General features: G+C 45.5%; 1 protein-coding gene across 1 annotated transcript in view; it reads left to right on the forward strand.

The window, feature by feature from the left end:
* The window catches only part of LOC138497543 (uncharacterized), a 522,626-nt gene that overhangs the window by 446,156 nt on the left and 54,625 nt on the right, over positions 1-21,845 (forward strand). The window contains exon 4 of the mRNA XM_069621077.1: positions 4,797-5,037. Within this exon, the coding sequence (XP_069477178.1) occupies positions 4,797-5,037 (241 nt within the window). The remainder of the gene's footprint in view (positions 1-4,796; positions 5,038-21,845) is intronic.

Genomic DNA, 21,845 nt, shown 5'->3' on the forward strand with positions numbered 1-21,845 from the left:
GCTCACGAAGGACACAGAGGAGCTGAAAATACAAAGAAACAACTGAGGCGTCATGTCTGGTTCCCATTTCTAGAGACCGCAGTAGAGGAATGGGTAAAGAATTGTCATGCCGGTCAGTGCACGGCGCCAGCTGAACCTCCAGCTCCTCTACAACATACACAAATACCAGACCACCCGTGGCAAAGAGTGGCCAAAGACTTTTATGCAACCCACAGAGTCAGGCGAATAACTCTTACTCCTGATTGATGAACACTCTCGAATCCCCTTAGTCAAAAAACTATCCACCACAGCATTTTCCCAAGTGGCCGCAGTACTGGAGGAAGTACTAAGTGAATGGGGAATTCCACGAGTGATCAAATCGGACAATGGGCCACCTTTCTGTGGACATGTATTTGCAGCGCTGGCAAAACATCTAGGCTTCAAACACATGAAGATCACACCTCGATTCCCGCAAGCAAATGGGTTGGCGGAACGATTCATGGCATCAATAAAGAAAACAATCCAGAGAGCTTGAATCTAAGTAACCAACCCCCATCAAGAGCTGTGCCGGCTCCTCAGAGACTAACGAAACACACCGCATTAAGCTACAAACAAAACGCCCGCCAAACTCATGATCAGATACGAAGTACACACACGCATCCCACAAAACCCATCAGGCGACGAGGACACAGATGCAGAAATACTTCAGCAAGATGCCGAAGAGAAACATAGGGCGGAGCTAGACACCGAAACAAAGCGCAAAGCAATGCCAAGAGACTTTCAGATTGGAGATGCTGTGTTGGTACAGCAACCCATGATACGAAAGACAGACCCTCGATTTGCTCCGAGCCCGATGAGAGTGACGGCAGTTAAAGGAACTATGGTGACGGCACAGGACCACGACAAAGACATCATGAAGAACTGCCAACAATTCAAACATTACATTAAAAGGGAGGAGCGTGAGCCTCCCCCGAGGCCTAGCACCCCTGAGCCAAGGACCCCACAAGATGACCTGTGGACTCCGCCGAAAGAAAGCACCAGTGGAACGGAGTACAGCAATGGTGCCCAGAATGAAGAAGAAACGGAGAGCCGTTGCGAGAGGCTACAATGAGTGATCAAGAGGCCGACTCGGTTAGTTGAAGAATGTTAAAAAGGACGTTTGGAGATTCGCCCGGGGGTGGTGTTGCCGGGCACAACATGGTTAACAAAGTCCCCGCCCACCAGTGGGCTGGCAAGGAGACGTAGTGCTTGGGGGGATGAAGGGAAGGGACGGAGCGGTTGGCGCCAGTTAGAAAGTAGATGCTAATAAAGCAAGTTCATTGATACAATCCTCTGAGAGTGTGTGCGTCGTTATTTCCGGCCCGATCCCGGGCAACACTCTCGAACTGAGGTGGTAGAAGGAAGTTTGCAGACACCATGGGACAGAGAAGAGCTATAAGTAAAGTCTGACAGGTGTAAAGTGACATCATGAAGAGAAGACACAATGGTGCACTGAAATGATATAAGAATACTTAAAGAATAAAGATGTGACTGAAGTAACAAAGTAAACGAATATGCGGCTACGAAGAAATCATATATACTGAGAAGAGATGCAGTAGATGTTTATAGGTAGAAACGCAAGATACATGAGATATATAGAAGCTTTGTGCTACAATATAAAGTATAACATGGCTAAAGCAGCCATGATGAGAAGATGGACGTCGGTTTTGTATAATAGTGAGTTGAAAACCCCAAGGAGAGAGACCAAGGCTAAAGAGCTGACAGGGACTGTAATGCAAATCCATGCAAGAATAAAGAACATTTGTTTGGCTAAAGATCAAGGATGCCACAGTGAGATGTAACTGCAGGATACAAAAGGAGTCAAAGAGGGTAAGCCATGCATGTAAGACATATTTCTCTTAGATTAAGCAAAGGAGTAAACATTTGCGAGTGCCAAATATTGGACAATAATAATAATGTATTATGTTTATAGCTCAAACTGAGCTTTATACAAACAAATTGATACATGTACAGTACAGATATTCAGATTATTCAATTTTCAATTAATCATAAAATACAAATATTCTGTTAATCAAATAACATACCTAAAGTGCACATATCACACTTCACTACATCCACATTTACATAACACATTAAAACACATTAAGACACATTGAACAGTATTAATACAAAACCATATAGTACAATTCCCAATAAGCTAGGGTCAGCTGTCAGTTTAAATTATTCAGTCTGTGCGTTTTTCCCCACTTTTGCTAACTTAAGTAATACATTCCAAATATTGAACAATTCTATGTGCATGGATTTGTGTCCAGAGTTCAAACAGTACTACCAGAAAGACTCACTCTTAATACTGTTGTATCTAATACAAAAGGGCCTATCATCTTTATATATAGGGGGCCGTATTCTCTGCACTCCGTCAACACATGTTGGGCTGTCTCAGGTTTTCCTTCTAAACCACAAGAGCGACAGCTCCTTCCCTTTTTAGCTATTCCCTGCTCTGGACCGATGGCAGCTAAAACTGGTAATCTGCCAATATGTAGTAGCAATACAAACCTAGACAATTCTGGGGAGGGGCATACATTGATATAACATTGAGGCACCTTATATCTATGGACAATCTGCTCAATAATAGGGCGATAACTACTAAGCGTGTCAAGATATGAATAGTTTGCACACCAATCCCATTGCTCCAGCTTACGGGAAGACTTCTAAATTAGTTCCTGTAAACTGTCTTCCCAACTGGGTTTCTAACCCATATATCTGAAATCCGCAAGAGTCAACGGTATCAGCGAATCGGGAAGGACAGTGGGTGCTTGCTGGCCCAGTGTGTGCAGCAATGGGCATATTGGAGTATGTTTCTCCTCTTCAATGCCATAGTTGACAACGACATGAGGGCCAGCTTCAAACAGATAATTTCAACTGGGACACCAGGGCCCAACCCCCGCATTTTTCGTCAGAATCTGCCCTCCAACACGTCAAGCCAAGAGAAGTATTTCATGCTAATTGCTTCCAGGCCATAAAATAGAGAGGTGCAGAAGCACTGCCTTTTGAGAGTAAGAATACCCATAAGGCCAAATCCTGAAGCCGCTCTCAGACATCTATGCATCATATTCAGCTTGGTAATTGCTTTTCATGTCCTTATATCTACCAGTTCTCCATAGTCTGCCATAGGGGTGAACGCAACACCCAGATATTTATAATGATGGAGTTGCTCAATGATATTCCCATCAATGGCCACGGTAGGAACAGAAACACGCTATTGTGAGAAGTGTATGACCTTGGTCTTCTTATAATTCAAAATGAGATCATGGTCCTTGGTGAACTTTTGTAGTGCTTCCATTGATCTTTTAAGGCCAGAAAATGTATGGTCAAACAAACCTTGCCCCCCATTAGCTTAGGTGGACAGCTGTTGGCCGACTCAAGCACATTCAGTAGTTCTTCCAAATATATACATTAAATAACAGGGGGGCAAGCGAGCACCCCTGTTTCACCCTTTGGTTTGTTCTAACAGGCGCAGACACTGAGCCCCTATTATCCAGCCTAATTTGCACTGTAGTATTCTCATGTAGGTCCATGATAGCTATAAGCAAATCAAGGCTGCCCGGAAATCGATCATGGCTACATAGAGGCCTGGTTGTTCTTTAGTCTCTGCCGTTTTAGTTAGGGAGTCAAACCACCATAGACAATGGGCAGTTCCTGATCCTGACTGGGAACCCATTTGGGAATTGTTCAGCAGACAATTGTCCAATTGTCTTGGTCAATTAAGATGGCCTCTGCCATGATGGAATATGCATTGTTGCAGAAGCCAATCTGCTGCTGTTATTCTGCTATTATCTGTATTATACATAGTTAGAGGTTGTTCCAAGCATGCCTACTTGATATGGGGCAGCAAATTATGTTGCTAACACCTAAATAATCCATACGTATATATGTTCCCTTAACCTATCCCTCCGGCTGATAGGTTTCTACTATTTGGCATGTAGGATGACATCATATCTGGCGTATTTTTAAGGTATAAAGCCTTTGTGTAGCTGAAATGTATTTTTGAGAGTGTGTGAGCTACGACTTGTTATGCTTGCCAGATTTGCCTACGTTATCGAACTGATAATAAAGTAGTACTTTTCCATATTTGTTTGTCTGTCTGGTTATTTGGGCCTGAAACCAGTTATTTTGGTCATCCCGTCCAGCACTTGATGCGCCCCAGTTGCTACTGCCCAATTTCTTCACCCCAGTATTGTTTAGACTCCTTTTTTAATTGTACTAGAGTCCTGAATAAACCCTAAGCTCTTAGGCCAAATGGGTCTGGGTAACATTTGATGTACGGCCTCTTCGTGACGGACCCCAGTTTCAGTTAAATATGAGCAGAGTCGAGGAATTGATGAAGTCTCTGAATAGCTACAACTGAGAAAATGATCCGTTGACATTCATAGAAGCTGTTCTCATGCATTTTATTTGGACTTTTACAAAGCAAACATTCTTATACATCAGGAAATATTGTATGATAACTTGGTCTGGAATAGGTACGTAAAAGCGTTGTATAAATTGCATTCTGACCATAGAAATTGTTTTAAAATGTAAGCCAGAGTTCAGTGTGTATAGTCTTTTCAAAAATGTTTACATCATTTGACATTCTGTTATAAATGTAATAAAACAATACTCTTACTCCATGACATAATTGCAGTTTCTGGAATGCAGGCCTCCGGATTTCATGCAACGTGATTGGTTGTCCCTGGCACGTGTACCATCGCAAGAGTATTGATGAATGTATTGGTTCCTGCCGGGCTGTGTAGTAACTCTCACCGTTCCTTCCCCTTAAGGTTCCTCTTATACTCCACTCAAAGGACCCAGAGCGATTCAGTCATATTTTGGTCGACTCATTTAAGGTGCGCGACAGCATCTCCAAAGCACGGGCGGCAAAGGACCATGGCATTGCCCTTTTGAACCAAGCCATTGATATGGTATTTTCACCGCTGGAGCTCGCCCAGTCATCGGGGCTTGGAATGAGAGGAAACAGGAAGGATGATGCCCTGGATCCGGTGCGGGTGCAAGCCTGCAGAGGTAACTCTTGCCCAGGGGATTGCCATTATCTTTGCATTGATTCTGACATGTAAACAATGACCACAGGCTGGTTGCGTATTGTATTGTATCGTTTATTTATAAAGCGCCTAGACACAAAACTGGCGCTTCAAAGCACTCCAAGACGGGAAGGGAACATGGGATATAATCATTCATGGGGCCTTGTAAAATTCGGAATGATATCGAAACATTTCGAAATGTTTGGCGAAACCCTTTAAAAGTGGCTGATAAGTAGGCATTGAAAATTACATTTTGCGACGTTTTCATCTGAGCATTTTTGTTGTCAGCTCTTTATAATTGTGCCAACCTAAGTTGTTTCTACATGTGCAGAACATATCATTAAATGCGCTGCGCAACCAGCACATCAATAGCAGCATAACAACAGCAGCCCAGTTAATGATGTTTGGTGAAATGTGGTGAAATGTGAGGGGTAAGCATGGCCGTGTCCAATGCTTTCTCCCACCCCATGCCCCTGCCACAATCTGGCAATGTGCCCTACATGCTTCAGTGGCAAAGCCTAGGACCCCCTGTGGCAGAGAAAGGTGGGGCACATGACAGAGTTCCCAAGGTAGTCTTACGCCCACTCTGTCCTTTGTCATTATTTGTTCTGCATTGCCCCTGATAGATATTAGAGGCAATACCAAGCTTGTTCTAGCTTCTACCCTGCCACAGTGCAGAAGTGCTTTCCTCTTGTCTAGCAAATGTCATGGGTGTCATCCATGGCCACTTAAGGTCCGTCACATAGTTTATTTGTACAGGTCCTACGAGGCTTTGGATATCAATATACCACTTACAACTCTTCCGTTTCTGGACAGATTGAGTTAGGGATTATGCCACCAAATGCATCCTTGACCAGAACCTTTTATGCAATTTGGAGCAGAATTCAAGCATCTAGGTGAACCGATTGCTGTTCTTTCAGATTGGGTCAGATATGTCAGTGCGCCCATGCCCCTCTTTACGCCTATTGGCAGTCTTTTGCACCTGAAGCATAGAACATGTAAAGTTGCCATTGACTTTACAGACCCAGTACAAATAGAGTTCTGGAAAGGGTTAATACTTATCCCTTTTTGTCTGTTTCTCTTAGAGCATTGTTTCTCTCCCTTTTCATTAAGACTTGGCTGGTGGCAGTGGTAACTAACCTATTTTTCCTACCAGGGTTATCTTAAATAGCCTTGGTATTGTCTTAGGCCATCTTGGTAGCCTCAAACTTAAACCCGCTAGACCATATATGTTTTTGTACGGTTCCGGCTGGGTTTAGTCGCCATTTAAAAAAAAAAAAAGTCTTTCTCATGTTTTACTCTGCGTGCCAAACCAGGTTTGGTTGCTTTGTTCGCCGTCCTTTTGCGGGCCTCTGCACAGAAGCCCTCCTTAGGTGCCTGTATGTCTGGGGGGGACAGGATGTGAGGGAGGGGATTAGGACTCCCTGCACAGGGTCTCCTTGGAGACCCATGTCGCACTCTGATCTGATTGGCTGTGGTGACTGTCCTGGCGGGACAGCCACCCTGCTGTGTGATTGACAACCAGGCTGTGTGAATGGGCGAAAGCTGCATAAAAAGCAGGTCTCTGGGGCTGGAAAGGCAGAGTCGCCACTGAAACGAGAGAACCGAAGAGGAGCTGACAGAAGATGACCCCTACCACGACTGACCCTCCTGGTGAAGCCCTGCTGCAGGTCCGAATCTTCATACTCCAATTGCAAGGAATTTTCTCCACTTGAGCTTGTGAAAACAACCAGTTTAACCCAACTGCTCGCCAGGCCTCCCTTCTCTGGTCGAATTTACTGTACAGAGCTACAGTGAACCGGATAGCCAGGAGGAACGGACCCTGCTTGTGTTTTAAGGAACACACCTTTTATTCATTGCTTTTCTCTGCTGCTGGTTTCTTCCCTGGGCAGTGCAAGACCCTCCAGTCTTCCTACTTTGTGTCAGTCTGACAGTCGCTTCAGCACCCGAAGCCTGCCGGACCTGCCAGGAACGTCCACCTCAGCTACAGCCTTATTCTCCATTTAAGGTACTGTTCAAATCCGGTTGTTCGTTTCGTCCAGCCGCAGTGAAAGTGTGTGAAACCTTTCGCCAATCCGAGGGCTTGTCCTTCTCCATTCTTTAAGCTAACTTTTCTGCCGACCAACGTCGTCCTGAACTCTTGGCAAAGAATTAACCGCGAACTACCCTGAACTGTGTGATCTTGAGCAACAGACTTTGACCCATTAACATTGGCCCAGGCCTATTGAATTGAATTCCTCACTGTAGTTCCTTTTTCTAGATTGCCCTGCCTATTACTTGTTGGTACTGCTGCATTTTTTGATAACTTTGTCTTTCCATCCCTTTTTGAATTACTGGAGTGTCATTTTGCTCACACTTCATTTTGAGCCTAACTTGTCCAGAATCTATTGGATGTGGTGTTGTGTATTAAGAGCGTGATTTTTCACCTGCTTTACTTTAGTGAAATGTTTACAACTGATGTGTAAATAAATGTATATTCTTTTACTCAGAAACCTTGAGTCAGTGTTTGTTGGAATCATAGTAATTGCTGTCCTTTGTGTAACTATTGATACTGCTCACTTACTCTTGAGAGAAGTCTGGCTGCTCAGCCATCGCTACCACTTTACTGTGTAGTACAGTCTTGTACCAGAGGTGAATTTGTACTGTCACTTGTAGTCCTAATTTTGTGTGGTGTTCCCAAAGGGTACTGCATATAATTCTGCCTAACAGCTTCCGGAACTTCAGGTGGTCCAGTCCAAGTTTGAGAGGGGCAGGGAGGCCATTCCAGAGAGAGGCACCTGCAGAGGAGAGAGATACTCTCTACCTGGAGATGCGTCTGACCCTCAGAGGGTTAGAGGTGACTGAGCAAAGGGCTTAAGAGGGAAGTTGTTTTGGAAGAGAGAGTTGGATGTAGTGAGGGTCCTGGACCCCAGAACGCCTTGTGGACGATGCAGAGTGTCTTGAACTTGATCCTTCCAGCGAAGTGAGCCAGTGGAGAGATTTCAGGGCTGGAGAGATACAGTCCCTCGGCGTGAGGCCAAGCACAAGTCTGTCAGTCCTGTTCTAGATTAGTTGCAGAGGGTAGAGAGTAGAGGAAGGCAGATTGAGAAAGAGGCTGTTCCAGTAGTCCAGCCTAGAGAGAACCAGGGTACTGGAGACAGTGAGCATCTGGGGGAAAGTGAGAAAAGGAGGAATACCTCTGGGGAGGTGCAGCTTATAGTGGGCCTTCTTGGCAAGGTCAGTGATGTGAGGAGAGAAGGAGAGAGTGGGAGTGGAATCGAAGATGACACCAAGGTTTTTTGCCTCACAGGAAGGGGAAGGAAGAGGTCCCAAGGAGGGCGGCCAGAGTGAGAGAGGGAAAGCAGGGTTCCCCATAAGAAGGATCTCAGTCTTACTGGCATTAAGGCAGAGATCGTTGGAGGCGCACCAATCCGGAATCGTGGATAGACAGTCAGGAATGAGCATGAAAGGAGGGTGAGGGGAGCCTGAAAGAGAGCTGAGTGTCATCCGCATAACACTAAAAATCAGAGAAGGTAGAGACAAGGTAGACCAAAGGTGCCAAGTAGACATTGAGGAGCCAGTGTGAGAGGTTAGAGCCCGGGGAACACCACAAGTGGAGAGAGAGGTGGTGGAGAGAAAGGACCCAAGTTGCACCTGTGAGGGTCAGTCCTGGAGGAAGGAAGTCAACCACTCCAGGGCCTGATCGGTGATGCCCAGGTTCTCACAGAGTTGATTAATCAGGATTGCATGATTGACTGTGTCAAAAGCAGAGGAAAGGTCAAGGAGGATGAGGACAGAAGGAAGGTTTGAATTGAGATTTATGAGCAGATCTTCATAGGTGATCAGCAGAGCAGTTTCCGTGGATCTGACTGCTTTGAAGCCAGACTGAAGGTCATTGAGACAACCAGCAGATTCAGTGTGGAGAGCATACTCGGAGATGGCCAGCTATCCCAGGAGTTTGCCCGGGAAAAGAATGACAGAGATTGGGAAATAGTTTGCAGGACATGTATGATCTGCAGAAGGCCTTTTAATAAGGGGGTGCACAAGGGAGTACATGAGAAGAGAGGGGAACGTTCCAGTGGAAAAAGAGTGATTGCAGAAATCGGCAGAAGGCTAGAGCAAGGGTGTCAATGTGGTCCTTGATGGTTAAGGAGGAACAGGGCAGCACCTGTTTGGATGACACTTTCATAGACCGGACTTGCCTAGAAAGATTCTCGGGTGTAATCAGAGAGAAAGAGGAGAAAGCAGGCGGAGAGGGAGAGGCGGCCAGAGGGGGCTGAGAGAGGTTGAGGGAGAGGAAGAGGAGAGAGAGGACCGGATGTCCTGAGTTTTAGTGGTGAAGCCAGAGCCATACAGAGGGCCTACGAGGGAACAGGAGAGGTGGAGACTGCAGAAGGATTGGCCAGCTCCTTGCAGACTTTAAAGAGTTTGGCCGTGTTGTTAGAGACCGCAGAGATGCGGGTTTGGATGTGGGCTCTCTTCTTGGACAGGACAGAGCGTCTGTATTGCCTTTGCAGCAGGCGGCAGGCCAGTGTGTCAGAGGATACACCTGATACCCTCCATTTCCTCTCAGCCACCCTACATTTGCGTTTCCGAGTGGTGAGGTCGGAGTCATACCAAGAGTTGCACTTGGAGGTAGACTTCAGATGGATGACGGTGGCAAGGACATCCAGCGTGCTGGAGATAGAAAGATGCAGGTTAGAGAGGGCTGTGTCCGAGTGTGAGTCAGCCACACAAGTAGGAGGAGCAGAGAACGTAGCGCCAGCGGCATTCACTGACACACGCTTCATGGGCTGAAAGACTGAGAAGGCAGGTGGAAGTGCTGGGGTATGCTTAGTCTGGGGGACAGAGACCTTCATCCTTCATGTGAGATGAGAGCAGAAAGTGGTCAGTCCAAGAAAGAGGAGTGGTGAAAGGGTTCGAGAGGGGGATGTCTGAGCAGATGAGAACATCCAAGATATGCCTGGCAAAATGTGCGGTTCAGAGGGTAGAATGGAAAGAGAGAGAGTGTCGCAGAACTTGCGGAAGAGCCCAGAGGAGGGATTGGAAGCATCTAGGTGGATGTTGAGGTCTCAGAGGAGGAGAAGTTGAGAGGTAGAGGAAAGGAGAGAAGAGGAGAGGTCAGCCCACTCTGAGAGGAAGCGGGCGACCTGGCTAGGTGGCCTTTAGATGGTGGCCACAGTCAGAGAGAGGCCAGGAGAGATATAGAGCCTCTATACCAGGCATTCAGAGGAGGAGTAGGCCTGTGTAGGAATTACAGAAGCTGGGACCCACTCTGAAAAGATCAGAGCTACTCCACCTCTGGGAATGTTGGTTCTGGGTTCGGACCGGATCTTGTAGCCATCAGGGAGGAGAGTGTTAAGCTGGCCGTGAACCATGTCTCGGTGAGAGCGAAGACTTCCAGGTCAAGTTCTTCAAGGAGGTGGCAGATGTCAGAGGAGTGTTTGACAGCAGAGCGAGAGTTGAGTGTAGCGATGTGTAGCAGGTTGCCACATTTGAAATGCTTCCCTGGAAGGGTACAGGCTTGAAGTCCACCCTGCGGAAAAGGTAGAGGGGCCAGAGAGTGGGCAGAGGTGGTAGAAGGAGGTGGCAGAGTAGCCAGAGAGGGAGAGGAGGGTGCCAGAGAGGCGGAAGAAGAAGGAGGTGGCAGAGGCGCCAGAGAGGTGCTGGTAGCAGTAGCAGGAGAAGGAAGGAAGTTGATAAGACGCGGGAGACACCTATACAAAAGGAACAGATTGGGCTGAGGGCCCTGGTCCAAAACGGTGCCATTCAGATAGACATTAATGATGGCCTTGGAGGAGAGGAATGAAACATAAAGTTATACATTGCCAAAACCCATTTGATATCTCTTTTTGCAGCTGGCTTTCAAGTGACCTCTGCCAACTTTCAGAGTTTTGTGTATTAGTCTGTCTGGGGCTGGGGTCCTTTCACACAGCTGTTATGCCCAGCCCCATAGACTTCTTTTGTTCTTAGTTGGGAAGGCTTCACACCTTTCCAGGAGTAGAGGATCTATCCCTAAGCTGCCGGATGGGAGTCATTGCTTCAAAGGAAACTCAACCAGCACAATAGGCGAATTATGACTGGAGTCTCTTTGATTTAAGGCAGACATGGAAGACGAGGAAGTAGTGCAGTTCAAAAGAGAAGTTACCAACAAGAGATTGGTTCCACCATATTGGCAAATCTTATTCGACAGAGAAAGCACTCTGGGTATGTCATCAGAAGACAAAGATTCATGCCACAGCACATTGGGTTGGCCCATTACAGAAGGCTTGAAGTGGGCCAATCCGTTGTGTCAAATTGACTCAATTGAACATCTTAACACTTCAGAAGTAGAAGGATTTCACTTGATTAGGGTAGAGTCTGCTCAAAGACCTCAGCCATTGAGTTGAAGATAAAGCTTTCCAACGAAGGAGCAAGGTCTTTTCTCCAGCCACCTTGGGGGAGCATTTGGAGTTTATGGCTGTTTAGCAAGCTTGCCTGCCTGCAGAGACACCAGTACCAATGACTCTGACTATTTGAAGTGAGACCCCCGCATGTGTTCTCTGGCAACCTCCTTTGCCTGCAAGGACAGAAGACAGATGTACCTTTCCTCAGAAACCAGGTTCAGTGTCTCGCAGCATGCTAAAGACCTGCAATTTAGAAAGCCTGCCTGCAGCTGGAACACTGGTAACCATGGCTCTGCCTACTGAAGCGTGAGCCCTTCAAGTACTGTTTGGCAACCTTCCTGTCTGGGAAAGGCAGAAAAATGCAGCACCTTCCCTTGGACAGGGTCTCACTGCACCCCTGGAAAAAAAAGCTGCTTATGGCTCTGTCAGCTATTTCGAAAAACTCGTTGGACGCTTGCAAGCTATGCCAAACCAAACATCGCCTGCTTTTCTGAAACTTCTTTAGCTCCAAGTTCAGTTGCCACTTATTTACTTGCACCGCGTGTTAGACCTAGTCGACCAGCTCTCGACATTGAATCGATGCCTCCAAAAGAACCCATAATCGCGGATCGACACTGTGGAGCCCAAACAAGAAGACTGAAAGGTATCTGTAGTGTTTCCGTCGTATTTCATTATAGGCGCAGGTTGTTAGTCTTTTTATTAGTTTGTCTGTACTTTTCGTTTTTATTAAAATCGAATATTTGTATGGAACCTTAAATGGACATTTATTTTGGTACTATATTACTATTGCTGTTTTGGATAATTCCTTGCTGGCTCAATTTGCCCAAGGCCATGCAACCTTAAAGCAGCAAAGTATGTTTACCATTCATGTTGTGCCTGTTTAGCATTTATGATTGCGGTCACTGCTGGTTTAGTGGTAGTGTGAGACTAAGTTGGAGTTTAGAAACCACTACTCATCTCTGTACTCCTGCAGAACAGTCGCCATTTCGTCACAACCTTCTTTTTACACTTAGCATTGCAAAACATGTAAACGCTGCCTTCAATTCACGCTTGGCAGGCAGCATTTACAATTGATTCTTATGGAATCCACCAGCTTTTAGCAGGTGCTAATTACAGCCAGAGTCCCTGGGAATCCATTGTTTTTACGCCAGCATGTAAATGACATGCTAGAGTAAAATTAAGTGGTTGTTGGAGGTGGAGCGGTAAGTGAAGGTGGAAATGGTCCTCCAATTCTGTGCCCCCACTCTGCCTCCAAAAACCACTAGAATACCCTGAAGTGTATAAAAAGGTGTTAAGACAGGCATGACACTTAACACCTGTCTTTAGCACCTTGTTTAGACTCTAGAGTATTATAAAAAAGACTCCTTTAAAGTTTAACAGGTAATTAGCTAAATAAACGCTTGAGCAGCTGGCCCTTTTGGGTAGTTAAATGTGCATGTTACCCAAGACAAAATGTTATTGGCCTTTGCCAGCCTGGAATTGGCTTGTGGTCCATTTGACAAAAGCCAACCATTGCCCTCAGCTTTTGAAACATCCTGAAACACTTCTGCTGTTATGCTGGTCTTTCATTCGCATTGAATTAAAATAACAATAATTTCGGACTATTTTGTTATTGACGCCCAAGTGTAGCCTTGTTTGTGTATGATTGTTTGTCTCTCATCATGTACTTTGAAGGAATAGTGTGCTCAAAAATATTATTGCCTTAAAAGATGGGCAATAATCCAAAACATACATTAAACATATTTTTACAGACCAGGCATGGATATATAGTTTTGATTATGGGCCGTCTTTTTAGCCAATAACATTTTTGAGCACACTATTCCTTTAATGGGTGCTGAAGAGTAAACGAATTGTAGGGCTTTGCATTTGAACAGTAATAAGGTTCTATAAGTGTCTGTGTTTCTTGTGGATGATAAGTATGAGTTTTTTAAAGTTTTTAAAATGTACTTACCTATACTCAGAACACTGCAAACTGTTCTCTTTTGAGATACTTGGGTCTTAAACAAATGTGTTCTTTAATTTTGAGGCTGAATATTTTGCGCTCCACTTACTTGGGTATTACGCTTTTTCTTCGACTGCTTAAACTTGTACTCTGATTTTTAACCTCACGCAGCTGCTCGCTTTTGTTTCTTCATCTTTTTCAGAATGAGAGGAATCCTGTGTGCTTGTAGTTTCTCATGTTTGGAGTTGTTGACCATTCTTTCCCTTCTCTTCCTCTTTTCTTAGCAATGTAGGCTGTATGCATTATAAGATAACCAGCATGTAAATGTCCCGTTCCTCAAGGGGCCTCTTTACCACTCATTTTAAAGTTTTATAACTGCTAAATTGCGAAATAAATACTTAGAAGGGCAGGGAGAGGAACAGCCATTCACAGCGGATCACAGTACACAACGGTACATTCATGGATGTGAAATAAACACAATGCCGTACAGAAGCAAGTGTGATGAACGTCTGGAGGTTTACTGTTGGCATACACAGATTGTTTGTGAGTTGGGACCCTTGCATGGCTGTGATAAGTTCTGCAGAGCAGAAGATGTCAAAGTTGTAGCTATTGTTGATGAAGTGGCAGGTTCTTGAAAGAGGGATATAAGTGGATGAGCTGGTGCCCACATTGAAGTGGGGGAATAAAGGTTGAAGAAAGTTTTCAGGTTGTAACCCCAAGTCTCAGTCTTATATGAAAACGTTAAGCCATCTGTGCAAAGGTCATTGTAACATATGGAGGTGCAGTTGTGAAAAAGGGGCATTTCGGATCGCCTGAGAGAGTTGATTTTATAAAAGTTCTTGCTCTCATTGTTGATGGGTGAGTTAGGAACAGTGAGACAGAATGGGACAGCATTGGGTGAGAAGTGGGGGAAAGTAGAATTAAGGGAGCAGGTGTAACATAAGTGAGTCAGTCTGCATGAAAAAGTGGCAGCTCAGCTGAGACACCAGCAATAGAAGCAGAGTGAGTCAGTCTGCATGAAAAAGTGGCAGCTCAGCTGAGACACCAGCAATAGACGCAGAGTGAGTCAGTCTGCATGAAAAAGTGGCAGCTCAGCTGAGACACCAGCAATAGAGGCAGAGATAACACGGGGTTGCGAAGAGAAGAACTTGGGAGTCTCAAACAAGGAATCAACAGCCAAAGTATAATTGTAGTTCCTTTGTTGTGCACAAACAGAACATTAGGGAGCTAGGGTCGACTAGTTCCATTGGGTGTGGTTCCAAGAGTTCAACCTGCCTTATGACTGTGGATTTCAGTCGTTGCCTCTCTCCTAAACAAAGCCACCTTTATTTACGGCAAACAGTGACTTCAAGTCTCGTGGTTATGTTGATTGGGCCTGTCCAGCCACAGGTTTTTGTATTTGTTGTTCTAAGAGAAGTTGATGTGTTGGGTCTTGGTTGTTTTCCTGCTTGCCGCTGTGAATGTGAAATGGCATGTTGATGTGTGCAGACTGAATATGGCTGTTGCGACTTGTCGAGGAGGTAGATGAGGAGAGCGTGTTGGGTACTAGGATCCTAAGACAGGGAGTTGGAGAAGGCACCAAGTCCCAACCCGTAGAGAAACTCAGGTGGCCAGCACCTTGGTGTAAGATCTGGTTTATCCTGCTATTGCCCAACCTTCTGCCATTGCCCAGGCCTAACATGCAAGCACACGCGGGGCCCAGAAACTCAACCCAGGCAAAGGGTTTTCCCTGGAGTCAAGGACAAGAAACTGACAACCGAAATCTACACGACAAGGACCAAGATATAAATGCAGGGACCCCCAAACGCCCAAGACTGTGACTGAGAAGTGATGACATATACCGGCAAAGGATGTCTGGGAGGATTATGAAACCAGACACTTTTTGCTTAAACCTTAGGAGAAGCCATCTTGTTTATTGTTGCAGAATCTTGCACAAGAGAATCCACAATGTTGAATTCCAGTGATAGTTACTAAAGGGAAGTTACACGAGAGTTTGGGAAGAGGTTTCAAACATTTATTTCTTTTTGCCTATTGTTTAACTAGCCTAAATATATTGCTGTTCAGCCTATTTCCGTGTAATCCTGGTGTCGATCCTACTCAGCTTTGTCTCATCTCCCATCCATGTAATCGATACGTCCAGTGCCATTAGGTTTGTACACACACATTCACCTTATTTGAAGTCCCCCATAACGGTGGGTGGATGTCCACATTTACCATGGGACTGTGATAGAGAACCTGTAGCAGCGGACAGGTTATCGAGAAATGATAAAGAACAAAACGACACAAAGAGGCAGACCTCACACATCACAGCAAACGAAATGATTGCTACAGTAACGACACAGACTACAACTCCCAGAAGGCCTCAACAGATGCATTTTTTAAATAAAAGCCAACAACGGGGAAAAGAAAACAGGGAAAGAAGGAGGGAATCCACATTTCCTTATATGAATAGACTCTCCCAGTTAAGGGTGAAAACTAACGCTGATTCAGAGTGTGTGAAGCAGGAAGGAGGGGAATTAGCATCGGCTGTACTGCGCCCAGAGGCAGCACCTGTGATTAATTGCTGGGGAGGAGGAGGAGTGGCCCAAGGGTTTAAAGCTGCACTAAACACCTCAACGTGTGTCTCATTTTGCAGGAGTGGAAGGCGACGGCCGGCGTGGATTCCGAGTGGCAAGAGACCAGCTCACAACACCGGTGGGCTTATTAGAGGAAGAAGGGCACTCCGCAGGACGAACCCTTATCGAGACGGCAGGCAACACTGTGCACAGAGCAGAGCACAGACACCACGAGAGGGACTGCTCACAAGGTGATAAAAATACTGGAGTTTGAGTTTTCCTTTCACTTCAAGGACGGCAAGAAGACTGGAGGAACTTTATATGACGGATCTCTCTCTAACGGGGTGCTCAGTCGAGTGTGTGAAGGAAACCGCTCAGCACGGCACGAACGAAGTTTTCTTCCTGAACCTATGATTACGGTCACGTTTTAAAAAGGGATTCTGAGAAGCCTGGTTGGCACTGTTAATTTCGAACTGAGATTTTTGCATAACCTCCCTTTTTGCAACTTGAAGTACTATCAAGAAATAAATATCATTTGTCAAAATACTCTGGTGTCTACTTAACAGTGGTGGCAGCGGTGGGATGCTGTAGAGACACGTCTACTTTGACATAATGGAAGCAGTCATCAAAGCATTGGCTGAAGGCCAACAGCAATTACAACAGCTGGTACAGGTTCAAGGACATCAAGCCCAAGCAGATCGACAAGCCCTGCAACAGGCTTTACAGGTACAAACAGCAGCCCAAGAGCAGGGCAGGGAAGCTCTGCGAATTCTGGGAGAATCAGTAGCGGCGCACAGGACATATCCAGCCATTCCACCCACAGTGCTTCAAAAATACCAAGCAGGAGACGATCCTAGTTTCTTCTTTGTGAATTTTGAACGCATAGCCCGAGCGGCACAATGGCCCCAGGACAGATGGTCTTTCTTTTTGGCGCCCCTGCTCACAGGAGTAATGCAAGGGGCATATCAGGCGGCCAATCCGAACGGGGATACCCCATATGTGGACATCAAGAAGTCAATACTGGAGAGGCTAGGGATGGATGAGGAATCCTATAGGCTCCAGTTTAGGGAAACCAGACTAAAACCTGGCGAGAGCCCAAGACAGTTGTTTTACCGAATACAAGATTTAACAGAGAAATGGTTGCAAACCAATACCGCCACAATCGGGCAAATCAAGGAGAAGATGATGCTCGAGCAATCTATTGAAGCACTGCCAGGTCCTATCCAACGGTGGGTTAGGCAACATCACCGTTTGAAATTGTCCGAAGCCATAGACGTGGCCACAGCCTACCAAAAAGCTGGAATTCCTCGCATTGTGGCAGCACCAACAGCAAAGCATTACTATGATCTTCCCGCCTTACGCAGTAACCACCGGGGAAGTGCACCTGAGCCACGAGTCAGACAGGAACCTAAGGCAACCAACGGAACCAACCTAACAAAAGGTCCGGCGCCTCAATGCTTTGAATGCGGGGAATGTGTCACATCGCCCGGTTCTGTGCAGAGAGAAACAAAACCGAACCCATGGAAATAGGCACCTTACAACCACAGGGGAACAGAAGAAGACTTCCCTATGTGATAGAAGTTACTGTGGATGGTCATCCTCAACAAGCCATGATGGATAGTGGAAGCCGGCAGACAGCCATACAACCCCATGTGAGTGAACAAGATCCAGGACCGGTGAGAACTATTGACATTAAATGTGTACATGGGGACGTTAAAGGGTATCCCACAAAAGACGTTGTGTTAGGGTTACAGGGAGAAGAAATACCCGTTAAAGTGGCTATTATACCCTCTCTACCCGCACCCGTACTAATAGGGACAGACATTCCCGAATTTGATAAATGGTTAAAAGAAGCTCCCTTTTCACAAACCGAGATAAGAGGGGGGAATCCAAGGGGAAAACTCACCAAGAAACAGAAAAAAGAAAATAACCAGGATGGGCTTCCAGGAAGAGATATTGCCGTTATAGATTGGAGGGTTGACGACCATCTGCCATCCTTCAGGACCGAAGTCGGTCTTGACGAGACTCTAAAGCGAGCTCGCAAACAAGCTTTAACCATAAAAGACTCACCAGTTACCACTCCCTATTTCAAAGAAAAACAAGGGCTTTATTACAGAATGACCCGAGGAACAGACAACCAAGAGAAGGAGCAACTGTTGGTTCATCAGTCATATCGGAAAACCTTGATCCAACTGGCACACAATCATACTACAGGGGGTCACTTAGCTGAAAATATGACAGGAAAGAGGGTGTTACAGAATTTCTACTGGCCTGGGATTTATGCTGAAATAGCTAAATATTGGCAAGAATGTGTCATATGTCAGAAAACGAGCAATCATATCCCGGCTCGTGTACCCCTGCAAAGAATGCCTTTGATCAAGGAGCCCTTTCAAAGGATAGGTATAGACATAGTCGGTCCGTTAGAACCCTCCAGTAGAGGATTTCGGTTCCTCCTGGTCATAGTGGACTACGCCACCAGATATCCCGAGGCTTTTCCTCTAAGAGGTATCTCTGCCAGACAAGTGTGTGATGTACTATTGCCATTCTTTGCTAGAGTGGGAATACCCCTTGAGATAGTGACAGACCAAGGGAGTAATTTCATGTCGGTAGTAATGAAAGAGGTGTGCAAAACCCTGGGTATACACCACTTGAGAACCTCAGTGTATCACCCCCAGACAGATGGGTTAGTGGAGAGGTACAACAAGACTATCAAACAGATGATAAAAAGAGCCACCAGCCCTACCGGTTTGGGATGGGATCAGGTATTGCCATGGGTTTTAATGATACTCAGAGATACCCCTCAGTCCTCTACAGGTTACTCCCCTTTCGAGCTGTTATTCGGAAGACAACCCAAATCAGTGTTACAGATCCTAAAAGATAAGTGGGAGCAACAAGAAGAAACATCCCTCACCGAATATGTTCAGGACCTAAGAGAACAGCTGGGAAAACTGAGGGAATTTGCTCATGAAAACTTGGGTAGAGCACAAGAAAAACAAGAGAAGTACTATGATCAGGGAAGCAGACCTAGATCCCTGAAGATAGGGGACAAGGTCCTGGTGCTACTACCGACCCACACGAACAAAATGCTAGCTCAATGGCACGGGCCGTATCAGATAACAAAAATCTTAGGACCCGTGAATTATGAGGTGGAACAACCAGAACGTAAAAACAAGTATCAGAATTATCACATCAATTTACTCAAGTTGTGGAAGGAAGGAACCCAAAGTGTGCTGTGTTCAACCTTATCAGACACGTCTGTCCCGGAACAATTAATTCCAAAACATCCTTGTGGTATACGAGAAGTGCAGTTGGGGGATCAACTAAGTGAGTCCCAAAAAGCGGAGCTGTTCTCTACTCTAAACCCGATATCCGAGACCTTTTCTAGCATACCAGGGCGGACCCATTTGGCTATGCATTCAATAACTACAGAGGAGGGAAAAACAGTACGCCTCAGACCGTACCGGATTCCGGAAGCAAAAAGGGGAGAGATTGCCAAGGAGATAGAGAACATGTTAGAATTAGGAACCATTGTGCCTTCAAAAAGCGTCTGGTGTTCCCCTATAGTATTAGTTCCTAAACCGGATGGCACCACCCGGTTCTGCATGGACTTTAGGCAACTAAATGATATTTCCCGGTATGAGGCGTATCCGATGCCCCGAATTGATGAGCTCATAGAAAAACTAGGTTCAGCCACATACCTAAGCACACTGGATTTAACAAAAGGATATTGGCAGATTCCACTCAACCCAGTCGACCAAGAGAAAACCGCATTTGCCACACCACAGGGTCTGTTCCAATTTACGGTTTTGCCTTTTGGGCTACATGGGGCCCCAGCAACCTTCCAAACCCTAATGGACAAAATACTGAGGCCTCATGATCAGTATGCAGCTGCATACTTAGACGATATTGTAATATTCAGCAAAACATGGAAAGAACATTTGGCACATTTAACCCAAGTAATAATGGCATTGAAAGAAGCCGGGTTACACATTAACCCGAAAAAATCAAAATTGGCAGCCAATACCACAAAATATCTGGGGTATGAAATAGGGGGCGGAATGGTAACCCCACTGTTAGATAAAATCCAATCCTTGCAAAAGCTAAAAATGCCTGAAACCCGAAAAGAAATTAGAGCCTTCCTAGGATTTGTAGGGTACTACCGGAGATTCCTGCCTCATTTTTCTACAATAGCAGCCCCACTTACAGACTTATTAAAAACAAAAAGACCCCTACATATATCTCATGAAGCAAAACAGGCATTCCAGACATTAATACAAATGGTTTCCTCCAAACCAGTTATCCATTGTCCGGATTTCGGCCAAGAGTTTTACTTACAAACTGATGCCTCGGGATGTGGTCTAGGAGCGGTACTCTCACAGGGTACCGAACAAAACCTGTGTCCCATTGCATTCATCAGTAGGAAGCTCCTTCCACACAAGCTTCCGTATTCAACCCTTGAAAAAGAATGCCTGGCAATTAAATGGGCAGAAGAGTCCCTCAGATACTACCTGTTGGGGAGGAGGTTTACCATCTTCACAGATCACGCACCACTGAAATGGTTGGCAACACAAAAAGACTCCAATCATAGAGTACTACGGTGGTTCTTGACTCTACAACCATATCACTTCATAACAGTTCACAAACCTGGAAGGTATCAATGTGTGGCGGACTATTTATCCAGAGCAATGGACATGCCCGAACGGCATGGGTCTTCGGGGGGAGTATGTGATAGAGAACCTGTAGCAGCGGAGAGGTTATCGAGAAATGATAAAGAACAAAACGGTACAAAGGGGAAGACCTCACACATCACAGCAGACGAAATGATTAATACAGTAATGACACGGACTACAACTCCCAGAAGGCCTCAACAGATGCATTTTTTAAATAAAAGCCAACAACGGAGAAAAGAAAACAGGGAAAGAAGGAGGGAATCCACATTTCCTTATATGAATAGACTCTCCCAGTTAAGGGTGAAAACTAACGCTGATTCAGAGTGTGTGAAGCAGGAAGGAGGGGAATTAGCATCGGCTGTACTGCGCCCAGAGGCACCTGTGATTAATTGCTGGGGAGGAGGAGGAGTGGCCCAAGGGTTTAAAGCTGCACTAAACACCTCAACGTGTGTCTCATTTGCAGGAGTGGAAGGCGACGGCCGGCGTGGATTCCGAGTGGGAAGAGACCAGCTCACAACACCGGTGGGCTTATTAGAGGAAGAAGGGCACTCCGCAGGACGAACCCTTATCGAGACGGCAGGCAACACTGTGCACAGAGCAGAGCACAGACACCACGAGAGGGACTGCTCACAAGGTGATAAAAATACTGGAGTTTGAGTTTTCCTTTCACTTCATGGACGGAAAGAAGACTGGAGGAACTTTATATGACGGATCTCTCTCTAACGGGGTGCTCAGTCGAGTGTGTGAAGGAAACCGCTCAGCACGGCACGAACAAAGTTTTCTTGGAGGTAAACCTGAACCTATGATTACGGTCACGTTTTAAAAAGGGATTCTGAGAAGCCTGGTTGGCACTGTTAATTTCGAACTGAGATTTTTGCATAACCTCCCTTTTTGCAACTTGAAGTACTATCAAGAAATAAATATCATTTGTGAAAATACTCTGGTTTCTCCGGCTCACTACTTAACAGGGACACTGAGTTAGTATTGTTGGGCTTACAGTATCATTTACAGCTACACACATTCTCTTACACACATTCTCTCTTACACACATTCTCTCTTACTTTTATCTTCATTTCGAAAAAGTAAATTTGTGTAGTATTGCGAGTTGCAGTGATGGGCAGATTTGTTCAACAATTCAATTTACTTCAATAAATCATTGGGTCGTACCATCAGTAAAATTGCAAGGAACAGTGCAAAGAAATATCCCATGCCTTGTATTTGCTGCAAATATTTCCCATTGAGCAGGAAACCCTTTTTTG

Source organism: Ambystoma mexicanum, chromosome 5q (genome assembly GCF_040938575.1).
Source record: "Ambystoma mexicanum isolate Mex_15411 chromosome 5q, UKY_AmexF1_1, whole genome shotgun sequence".
Classification (NCBI taxonomy): Eukaryota; Metazoa; Chordata; class Amphibia; order Caudata; family Ambystomatidae; genus Ambystoma; species Ambystoma mexicanum.